This window comes from Helicoverpa armigera, chromosome 29 (assembly GCF_030705265.1).
Source record: "Helicoverpa armigera isolate CAAS_96S chromosome 29, ASM3070526v1, whole genome shotgun sequence".
NCBI classification, from domain to species: Eukaryota; Metazoa; Arthropoda; class Insecta; order Lepidoptera; family Noctuidae; genus Helicoverpa; species Helicoverpa armigera.
This window is the reverse complement of record NC_087148.1, coordinates 2,622,673-2,633,634: the sequence shown is the minus strand read 5'-3', so window position 1 is coordinate 2,633,634 and position 10,962 is coordinate 2,622,673. Positions and strand designations below refer to the sequence as shown.

Here is a 10,962-nt window from a genome sequence, read left to right as displayed (position 1 = left end):
CGTTATAACTATCCCTCTCGGCTCGGATTTGCCTCTGTGTATTACGCAACCAATTTAGTACCTTATTGCGTTGGAATAGACTTCATTTTCGTAAATATATATTTTGATAGTGCGCAATCTTGTTTTCTATGATTCCCTCTCATTCCCCCCATAAAGTGAGTTTTAAGCACACAAATTAAACAATACTACACGATATTACATATCCAATAGCTAAAAGACTAGTTCTCCAACGCGCACAAATAAATAAATAAAACAAAAAAAAAACTCAATTTGTCGTGTTGTCAAAAGAGCTCAATACAGTCGATTGTGATGTCGAAACAATAATTTAAATGAAATTATCAGTTTACGATACTATTAATCAACCGGACCATGTAAATTAAACATGCGATAGTAAAGGAGTACAGCTTTCAAGTCATACGTTCCTTGTTAACAGTGCATTTTCGTTGAAAATTAACAAAAAGTAGTCAGCAGAATGGATGGAACTTGGGTACTGATTTTACTGGCTCTGGTGATGCTAGTGGGGTCCTATGTAGCTGGAAGTATACCTTTGAACGTGAGCATGTCCGAGGTAAGCCCAAAATTGAAATTAAAACAGTTTTTCTCGTAAAAATTTCGAAAAATTATCGACCATCTGTCGAGTACGTTTTGGTCTAATTCACATAGATTTTTGTGATACGAAAACCTTGTGTGTACATTGAAAACATGATAAAAGTCATTAATTGCCTAGCCATTTGCTACATGAATAATTTTCAAAGCAATTTAATGTTTCACAAAGGCTATGAAATAGAAATTGCTGTAAGTCTGTACTCCGTTGAAATGTTTTAAACTTTTTTCTTTTGCAACTTATTGCAAAGACAATGTTACTTTAATTCGTTCTGCCTATTTTTTTTTTTAATTGGATAGTATTTTCTTTTATCTGTAATGGGCATATAATTTATTTATTAGTTTTAAATAAAGAATTTTAATTTTAAAGAAAAAAATGGATATGAACATATTTAATTAATGTGCTCTATTTTAATTATTTTGATATTTGTTTTGTCCAATCATTTCTGTATGTATTTTAAGTTAAGTTCACATCAGATATGATGAGGTCTGATATTATCTTTTGCGGTTACAATGTAATCTAATGTACAAAGTAATCTTTGATGTTAACAATATTCAATGATTAATTGTTATTGTTAAACATTTTCTTGCAAAGTATGTAAGTATTTATTTATTTGGAACATCAAAAGAAGGTTAACATATTTTGTTCTAGGACAAGCTCCAAAAAGTAACAGTATTTGGTGCCGGTCTGCTAGTAGGCACAGCCCTAGCGGTGATCATTCCGGAAGGCGTCCGATCTCTGTTCAGTGAGCGATCAAACCCAACGGTGGTTACAAAAGACTTTACTGCGGAACCGCCCAGTCATGACGATGATTTACATTCTGTTATTGGGATATCACTTGTTTTAGGTAAGTTTAAATAATAGTTATTAGTAGGGCAAAGTGAAAATTCATAGATATTGGAGAAAATGTCTCTTTTGCATCAAATAGAATGAAATGGCATCCCCAGAGCAATCACTCTACATTGCTTTCTATTGTTATGGCTGGAAAAAAATAATATTTTAGGAACTAACTCAGCAATACAGCTATCTATTGATACTGGTATTTGCTAAGTAGTTAAGGTTAGCAATGAAGGAATTAATAAATTTATCCTCTTGTGCATATCCCAATTTTATTTGATTTTCGAGCTGCATTTCTTCTCTTCCATATTTCTTCGTCTGACATTATCACACAAGTAGAATTCTTTCCAACCATATTCATCATCATTATCATCATCATCTCAGCCATAGGACATCCACTGCTGAACATAGATCTCCACAGATACCTGTTGGAGGCGACCTGCATCCAGCGTCTTCTAGCGACCTTTATAAGGTCGTCTGTCCACCTTGTTGGTAGACATCCTACGCTGCGCTTGCTAGGCCGTGGTCTCCACTCCAACACTTTTCCATTCCAACCATATCGCCTTCATGAAATAACTAATTCAAAGTAGCGTTTTAGACTGTTTAAAATGACTTATAATATGTGTTATAATATGTGACATATTATTTTAAAAAAAAAACATATTTTGTATGTTTATTCCTTTATTTAATGTTAGTTTTCTTTCAGGATTTGTGTTTATGCTACTTGTAGACCAGATGTCATCAAGATATAATGATCAAAGCAATCCCGTTGAGAAGAATGTTACAGCCACCGTGGGTCTAGTTGTGCATGCTGCAGGTTTGTTTTATAATATTTATATTACAAATCTTTACTTATAACATGTATACAAAAGTAACTGTTTTACTGGCGGACTTTCTTACGAGAATCGATTAAAATTTTCTTATTGAGCAACAGCGGTGTGTAAATATAATAGTTTATCATATGAAAGCCTAAACGTCACCTAAATGACGTTAAACTGTAGGTCCCGGCTGTCATTGAACATTCTTGACAGTCGTTACGGGTAGTCAGAAGCCAGTAAGTCTGACACCAGTCTAACCAAGGGGTATTGAGTTGCTCAGGTAACTGGGTTGAGGAGGTCAGATAGGGCAGTCGCTCCTTGTAAAGCACTGATACTCAGCTACATCCGGTTAGACTGGTAACCGATCCCAACATACTTGGGAAAAAGGCTCGGAGGATGATGAAATGTTTTTTTTATCTTAGAATTAAAAATGTAAAAATATGTTGAGATATCAATAACTGAAGTACTATAATACATAGTTTATCATAAGGAAACCTACTGATTTTAGAAGTGTAAAGAAGTTCATGGGCTCAACAAACCTTTAAGAAACTTTCACAAAGCGATGTGCATCGAACAAAAACATATATGTGGCTTCAAATAATAATAGGCAGTCGCTCCATTTTATAAGACTGAAATCAGACCCCAAAATAGTTGCTAAAATCTATACATTTTGAACCAATATGACTTATCAAACTGAACATTTCAACCACATTGTAATTTCAACCCTATAGCCTTAGCATTAAAGTCCATATTTAATCTTATTCCACAGCTAAAATGTTGCAATATACCGGAACAAAATATACATAGGAAACTAAGCTTATATATATGTAATGTTATGAGTTAACGCTGATTAGTAAATTAACGTATTGCATGTTACTGATAAGAGCAGTTTAGTGTCGGCACGAATCGTTTTGTAATACGCGTGTTGATGCAAGATATTTTATTTTGAGTTTGGCACGTTGTTTTATCTTATATCTATGTACTTACTCAATATTATAAAGAGGAATACACAGATCAAAGAAATAGAGGAATAAATGTTTTGTTTGTTTGTAAAGGCTCCGAAACTACTGAGCCAATTTGAAAAATGATTTCACTGTTGGGAAGCTAAACTATCCCTGGGTGTCATAGACAATATTTTATTTTTATTGAAGTAGTTTCCATGGGAGGCGGGTGAAACCGCGGGAAATCGGCTTGTACCTAATATTATAAAGTTTTTCTTGTTTGTACCCTTAAGGTCTCTGTACACAGCGGGCGCGGCGCGGCGGGACGGGACGGCGACGCGACACTGAGCAGTTGTAATGTACAAGATATTACTGACGACATCACACAGAGCCGTCCCGCTCGACGCGACGCGACGCGTAATATCTAGTTCATCACAACTGCTCAGTGTCGCGTCCAGTCCCGTCACGCCGCGCCGCGCCCGCGCCGTGCAGAGACCATAAAGGCTCCGGTATTACTAAACCGATTTGAAAAGTTATGTCGCTGTTGGGAAGCAACTCTATCCCCGAGTGACTAAAGTTATATTTCATCCATGTGCGGGCAGTAGTATCTCCATTAAGAAGCGGGTGTTACCGCTAGCGGAAGCTAGTATGTCATAGCGAAAAATGGACCATTTTTACTGTCTATATGTTATCCAGAGCCATCAGCGATATTACTGCCAAGTTTCATCAAAACCTGTGCAACCGTTTGCAAATGATAAAGTAACAAACAAACACAAACCTTTATAATATCAGTATAGAAAACATGACAATCTTATCTTTCAGCGGACGGCATAGCCTTGGGCGCTGCAGCGACTACCTCTCACGCTGATGTGGAGCTGATAGTCTTCCTGGCTATCATGTTGCATAAGGCACCAGCTGCCTTCGGACTGGTCACCTTCCTACTTCACGCGGGGCTTGAGAGGTAAGTCCTTAGTTTAGCTAGAGGAAATTATGAAAAATTGATGATGATCAACAGAAGGGACTTTAAGACTTCTCAACTGCAGATTTCAATAACCGATCCATACCTATGTTGTTTAGCGATTAGAGATTGAAAGACACAATTTATATGAAGTGAATGTCTAATTTCAATCTGTAATTGCAAAACTAAGGATAGGTTATTGAAATCCGCAATAAGACAGCTGATCATGTTCTCTCTTACACGTGTGGCTTCAAAGGTAAGCCCCTCACCGTAGGACGTTATCTAAGATACAATATTTAGTAAAAAAACAAAAATGATTTATTTATTTATTTATTGCAAAATGTATACAGATGCATCTTATGCTAGGTACACATTACCCTGTTAGGGCGCAGCAAATTAACTTAAAACTAAAGTTATTTATTAATATTATAATTATGACTTAGACTATATATATATATATATATATTACATTAATTTATAAGAAGTTAACAATATCTAGAATAATTATTAGTTAAGCTATGACAATGTAGAACAAATTCAGTAGGTATTTCGAACTTATTACAAAATCTGATGGAATGTATATCCTTTGGGGACTCGATAAGAAATCAAAATTGGCATGTCAGATTTTTTCTTTTCTTTCTTGTAACGGTTTATTTTTTCTATTTACAGGAACAGGATACGAAAGCATCTGCTGATATTCTCGTGTGCCGCCCCCCTGCTCGCTTTGCTCACGTACTTCGGTATCGGCAATGAGAGCAAACAGACTTTGAGCGATTTTAATGCTACAGGTAAGATTAAAATGCTTTATTTCTTAAAAAAGTAGATTTTTGCGTATATTGTTTTAGTTGAATAAAAATATATTGAGTTTCTACCATATAGTCAAAATCAACCGAATATGTACAAGTTTTATGATATACCTATAACTGGAAAAATAGTCCCGTCTTGAAAGGACAATTTTGTATGGTCCCCGATTCTTAACAGATAGTTATAGTTTGGCTTTCTTATTATCCTAACTCCAATTTTATGTGGTTTAGGATCTATCAAACATTTTAATGCACTTTATAAATCGAATTGAGTTTTTTTCACCGATTACTCGGAGTAACTTAAAAATTAGACAGATAAAAACCTAAATGATATTAATATATATTTTTGTTTTGTTCTTTTCAGGAATAGCAATGCTCTTCTCAGCGGGTACATTTTTATACGTCGCCACAGTCCACGTTCTACCAGAATTGACCCATCCCCAGTCCCACACTCATTCTCTACTCCCCATGCAAGATGGAGTTCCCCCAAAGAAAGGTTTCGGGGGACTACTCCTCTCAGAGATGATAATTCTAACCGTAGGAGCACTGATGCCACTCTTACTTACAATGGGACACAAGCACTGATTTGTAAAGCTCCGATAATGGGGGATTTTCTTTAAAAAAATATAGTTCTCAAGTGTGACTAGATGGCGTTGTACCTACTACGTGATTGTGGTTTAGCACCGAGCCTTTTGACCCGAGACCCGAGAAATTCAGATTTCTGGATAAATTGTTGTCCAAATCTCTCGGGACATTCGGATAATAATCTGACTTCTTCACTTGTAACTATGTATGTAAGAAAATCTTGGAATCTTAATTTGACCCACTTCCCGGTCTTCGATTAGGATTTAATTTTGCACACGCTCTGAGTTCTGATAACAATACATGACTAGCGTGTTTTTTAGTTTTTAAAACTTATTATTCGCATTTTTTATTTTTTTTTATGACAAAAACGTTTCGTTATACGACCTGAGAATTATATGAAGTTGATATGACGTTCCGTTCCACGCATTCACGTATCTAGGTCAGCGCCATCTAGTCATCAGCTAGGAAAAGAATGAAAAAGAAAATCCTTCATTTTGATGAAATTTGGCAAAAGTATCGGTGAGTTTTGTGCGAGCTCGGTGTTGCATCAAAATTTGTTTGTGAATTCGCTTTTGTGATAGAAAATTGTAGATGAATTTTTTGTATGTATATTTGTGTAATAACGGATACTATTTAAAGTGTTTAAATTAATTATTTTATTGAATTGTTAGTCGATTTTTTAAAATGCCTAATTAATAAAAAAAACTTGAACAGATTTTGAAAACTACCATTGAGTATGAATAAAAAAAGTTTTACTTTAATTTTTTATGTTTTCAAAATCGACTTTTAATTATAATAAAAAGACAAGCAATAGTTATTATTACATTTAGAAAAAGATATCAACATTTTTAGCAATAAAAATAAGTCTTAAAAAATATTTAAAGTACCTATTACTAACAAACTATCAAAAGACATATTCTTTCTACAATAACAGCGTTTTATCACTAGCGGATTTTCCGCGCGGTTTTTCTGCGCGACAAAAATCTATTGACACCTACCTATGACGAACAATGCTACCCAAAACTGACAGTTTTATATACCTAGTGTAAAAAATTTAACTTGTTCGCGCGATAAAATCCACTAGTGTAAAAATGCAGTTTTTTCAAATGGTGAAATTTTAATTATATGCCCCAAAAACTAAAAATATAATAAACAGATCTTATGAAACGGACAAAATTTGTGCGTATAGTTTCTAATTAGTGTGTATTTAGTAAAATAATTTTGAAAAAAAAGAGCATAAATCTACCTATTATTATTATGAAGGTGAAGTGTGTCTGTTTGAACGCGCTTATCTCACGAACTACAAGATCGATTTGAAATTTATTTCAATGATAGATAGCCTATTTATCAAGGAAGGATTTAGGCTTCTTATTACCCGAGTGCGCGGAATTGTCCCTACGGTAAGCTCACTCTGCAGACTTTTAGTCGGCCGATAATTTGTTTGGGCTCAGTATGAAAAGGTAGGGGTAGTAGTCCTTGGAGAACAAAATAATTAGCGGAGGTGCCATAACGGAGTCTCCTAAGAAAATAGCGCGCCAAAATGCGGGTGTTCGAGGGACGAGGAACCCGAACGCCTCGTTAGTTCACTCGTAACTGACCGTTTTGTTCATGCTTAGTTGCCTACCGTACGAATTTGGCCTAGAAAAAGGCGCCTGACCTATTTGCGTTATGGCATCTCCGCTCATCTTTTCTTATTCCGTGAATTCATGATTAAAAAAAAACAAACATCGGGCAACTATCGGCCGACTATTTCGTTTGTACCTGGTATTCTTAATCCTGGTTTTTGCAGCTAATTTTGAATTAAATTCAGATGAATCAGTGGCTGGTAATTAGTATAATAATTTAAATAATAAGTAAATATAATTTACACTTAGAAGATTATTTTAGGCTGTGTATTCAAGATTTTAAGTTTTTTTTAAACATTTTATTTTTCTGCTTAGTTTAATTTAGAACAAAATTCAGGTTGATGAATTACTTGGATACATACTTATATGTTATTTTTCTACATAAATCTAGTTTCTTTTACTTCTATAAGAAATGTGAAAAACAACAAAATAAGCCGATATTATTTTAAGAGACGAAATATAAGAGAATGCTGTGTAAATTAAAAAAAAAATATTTGTTCTCATATAAAGAATGACCTAAAAGAAAATGATCACTTTTAATTAAAAAAAAAATGCATAGATTGCAAAAACTTTAGACTTTAGACTTAATTGATGTAAAAGTCATGTGCCAACGACGTATTAAGAAAAAAAAAGGAATTCATAATTTTTTTTCAAGGTCGAAGACCATTTTCGGTCTTGAAGCAAATATTATACACAAACTGCATCAAGCTACTCTAGTCTGTACATTTCTCCCAATCAACATTGAACCTTATCTCATTGAACATCCTTGGCAGTCGTTACAGGTAGTCAGAAGCCGGTAAGTCTGACGCCAGTCTAACCAAGCGGTATCGGGTTGCCCGGGTAACTGGGTTGAGGAGGTCAGATAGGCAGTCGCTTCTTGTAAAGCACTGGTACTCACCTGAATCCGGTTAGACTGGAAGCCGACCCCAACATAGTTGGGAAAAAGGCTCGGAGGATGAAGATTGAACCTTATACTTTAGATATAAAGTTGAAAATTTATTAAAGACATTTGACAGATTGTAATAGCTTGATGTGCCGTTTTCAAAAAAAGGTTTTAATTAATATGTTTGTGATCTCTAAAAAGGTCTTCTTTTAACAAAATAATAGTTTTGTCTGGTCTATATTTCTCATGTTTTAATAGTTTTTTTTTTGTCAAAAATGGACAAAACCTTTTAATCTGTGAAATAAGGTGGTAAGAATGGTATTCAAAAAGTACCTTAAGACAAAATGGTGTTTTATGAAATTGTAAAAAAAAAACATGTATGTATTTCGAATGTGAATGTCGTTGAATAAATAATAACTATATAAGAATGTACAATGTTTATTGTTGTCTGTATGTAAATAATATTGTTTTTGTATATTTGTGGTGTGTTTACTTTGTACATATGAATAAACGCTTGTATTAAAAATTTTACTCTATTCACTCAAGCACGATAAACTGTAGCCCGGGTAACTGGGTTGAGGAGGTCAGATAGGCAGTCGCTTCTTGTAAAGCACTGGTACTTAGCTGAATCCGGTTAGACTGGAAGCCGACCCCAACATGATTGGGAAAAAGGCTCGGAGGATGATGGAGGCAATTTAATGAAATAAAAAAAGTTTAGTTAAAAAATTTTATTTTACAATTCACCTTTTAGTATTTGAGATTCTATAATATAATTTATAAATACGTACAAAATATCACTTCACATTTCGTAGAAAGAAACCTTTTTATTATTCCTTGAAAGTTGATGTTTTTAATTTCCTTAAAAATACACTGCTTTGCAAAATAATTTACTACTTTTAGTATTTTTTCTGTATGTAGGTAATTTTTAACAGTTAAAGTATTTACAAAAAAAATATTATTTCGCCAATACAACAATTATAATACAATTGTTTTGAAGATAATAGTTCTTTTTTTTATTTTATAAAAAAATAATATTTTGTCTAAAATCTCTGCTTATTAACACAATGTATCTCCCTTTCTTCTATCTCTTATCTTTTTTTAAATTTGTTCTAAATTAATTATAACAAGGCTAAATTACTACCAAAGGCTAAATTACTAATAAACTACCTTAGGTACTTATCTATTTATTTCAGTACTTATTCCTATGTCTAATAATCATTCATTCTTATTTTTCTAAGTATTGAGCAAAAACGTGTGTATCTCAGTTTTTTTTAAATCCCGGATATTTTTATTATTAGATAGATTTAATTATGAATGCCTTAAATATTTTTTGTGAGATTAGGCACTTACAAATCATTTTAATTTAATAATCAGGAAATTATCCCTGTATTTCCCGAAACAACTACTTTCAGTTCCTACTCGGGAATCGAACCCAAAACCTACCAGCATTTTGATCATTCCACCATTGTTTACCTTCATATTTCTTCATTATGGCATACATCTAAATATATAAAACTCAAAGGTGACTGACTGACTGACTGACATAGTGATCTATCAACGCACAGCTGAAACCACTGGACGGATCGGGCTGAAATTTGGCATGCAGGTAGATGTTATGACGTAGGCATCCGCTAAGAAAGGATTTTGATCAATTCTACCCCCAAGGGGATAAAATATGGGATGAAAGTTTGTATACATCTTCTTAGATTTTATGAAGAAGTCCTGATGACGAATCAGAATTTTATGATGACTGATGATTAAATACGATTTTGATTAATTCAACCCCCATTCAACCCCCACGGGTGATAAAATAATGGAACGAACAAAATAATGTTTAGTTCTAAATGTTGAGAAGTTCTGCCTACCGCTATAGTTACTCCACTTATAACTCAAGAACGGCTGAATCGATTTAGCTGAAAACTGGCAGGGAGGTAGTTTAGAGCCAGGAGAAGGACATAGGATAGTTTTAATTACAAAAAAAAATACAATTTAGGTATTCCGGACATACAGCGCCATCTATTGTTCAAACCAAAAATCTGCCGGATACCACTATTCCACGCGAACGAAGTCGCGGGCAAAAGCTAGTTTATGAACTAAGTTTTTTTAAGAGCACTAAATTTACATCAAGACTTAAATATGGATTTATCTCAATGGCCAAAAACGAGAGCTAGCACAGGTTTTAATACAAAATAGGCTAAGTTAATAACTAGACCTAAAGTTACAGCTTTCAGGACCTGGTGCAGGTAGTACAGTCTGAAAAATAAATACATTATTAGTAAACAGTAAAACTTTAGTATTTTTATACTGCTACTTACATTTGGTAGTTAGATCATATTTTTTTTACTGTAAGTATGACTACAAAAAGTTTCTGGTTCGTAATCGATTAGCAATACATATTGGATACCTATCTATGTATTTTTTTTTTGTTATTTTCATCAGATCAGATTAAAATATCTTGTTTTTATGATTTAATTTAAGGGTCTTATTAGTTCACACCGTGGCTGCAGGATTGGTCCCACCAAAATGGTGTTAATAAGATTAAAGTCTAAAGTTTAGTACATATGTACTTACTTATTCCACTTCTTCCTGGCTTCAGGTAATGAGGATAAGTCATCCTTGATGAGGTACACTCGAAGACCTAGAAAAAGGCATAAAATTACTGTATTTTACACGGGATATCATGGCATTCATAGAGAACAGAATGATTTTTTAGTACCATCACTGATATTCATCTTAAATGATTATCTTGCATAAACCGTACGTAAGTAGCTAACTGTCAGTTGCACAAAGCTACATTAAAGTTAAAGCTTCTTTAAATCTATTGCTGACTCTTTCTTTGTCAACAAGATAAAAAGTGTTAGCAATAGATTTAATGTACTTTTGCAACTGACGGTGAGTAAGAAGAATG

At 33.8% G+C, this 10,962-nt stretch overlaps 2 protein-coding genes across 2 annotated transcripts in view; one reads left to right on the top strand and one right to left on the bottom strand.

The window, feature by feature from the left end:
- The first annotated feature begins 242 nt into the window (after positions 1-242).
- Positions 243-8,580, top strand: LOC110377736 (zinc transporter ZIP9). Its single transcript, XM_049851433.2, has 6 exons — positions 243-568; positions 1,256-1,451; positions 2,148-2,258; positions 4,023-4,161; positions 4,828-4,946; positions 5,326-8,580. The coding sequence occupies exons 1-6, from the start codon at positions 473-475 to the stop codon at positions 5,544-5,546; spliced, it is 882 nt and encodes a 293-aa protein (XP_049707390.1). The 5' UTR covers positions 243-472; the 3' UTR covers positions 5,547-8,580.
- Positions 8,581-10,180: 1,600 nt separating this feature from the next.
- Positions 10,181-10,962, bottom strand: part of LOC110377730 (fatty acyl-CoA reductase wat) — a 37,016-nt gene continuing 36,234 nt past the window's right edge. Inside the window, exons 14-15 of the mRNA XM_064042754.1 lie at positions 10,626-10,692; positions 10,181-10,307 (exon numbers count right to left, since the gene is read on the bottom strand). Of these exons, the coding sequence (XP_063898824.1) occupies positions 10,202-10,307; positions 10,626-10,692 (173 nt within the window). The 3' untranslated portion in view covers positions 10,181-10,201. The remainder of the gene's footprint in view (positions 10,308-10,625; positions 10,693-10,962) is intronic.

Coding starts and splice junctions, on each gene's coding strand:
- LOC110377736 (XM_049851433.2), top strand. CDS start 473: ATGGATGGAACTTGGGTACTGATTTTACTGGCTCTGGTGATGCTAGTG. Junction 2,259..4,022: donor TCTAGTTGTGCATGCTGCAG/GTTTGTTTTATA, acceptor CTTATCTTTCAG/CGGACGGCATAGCCTTGGGC. Junction 4,162..4,827: donor CTTCACGCGGGGCTTGAGAG/GTAAGTCCTTAG, acceptor TTCTATTTACAG/GAACAGGATACGAAAGCATC.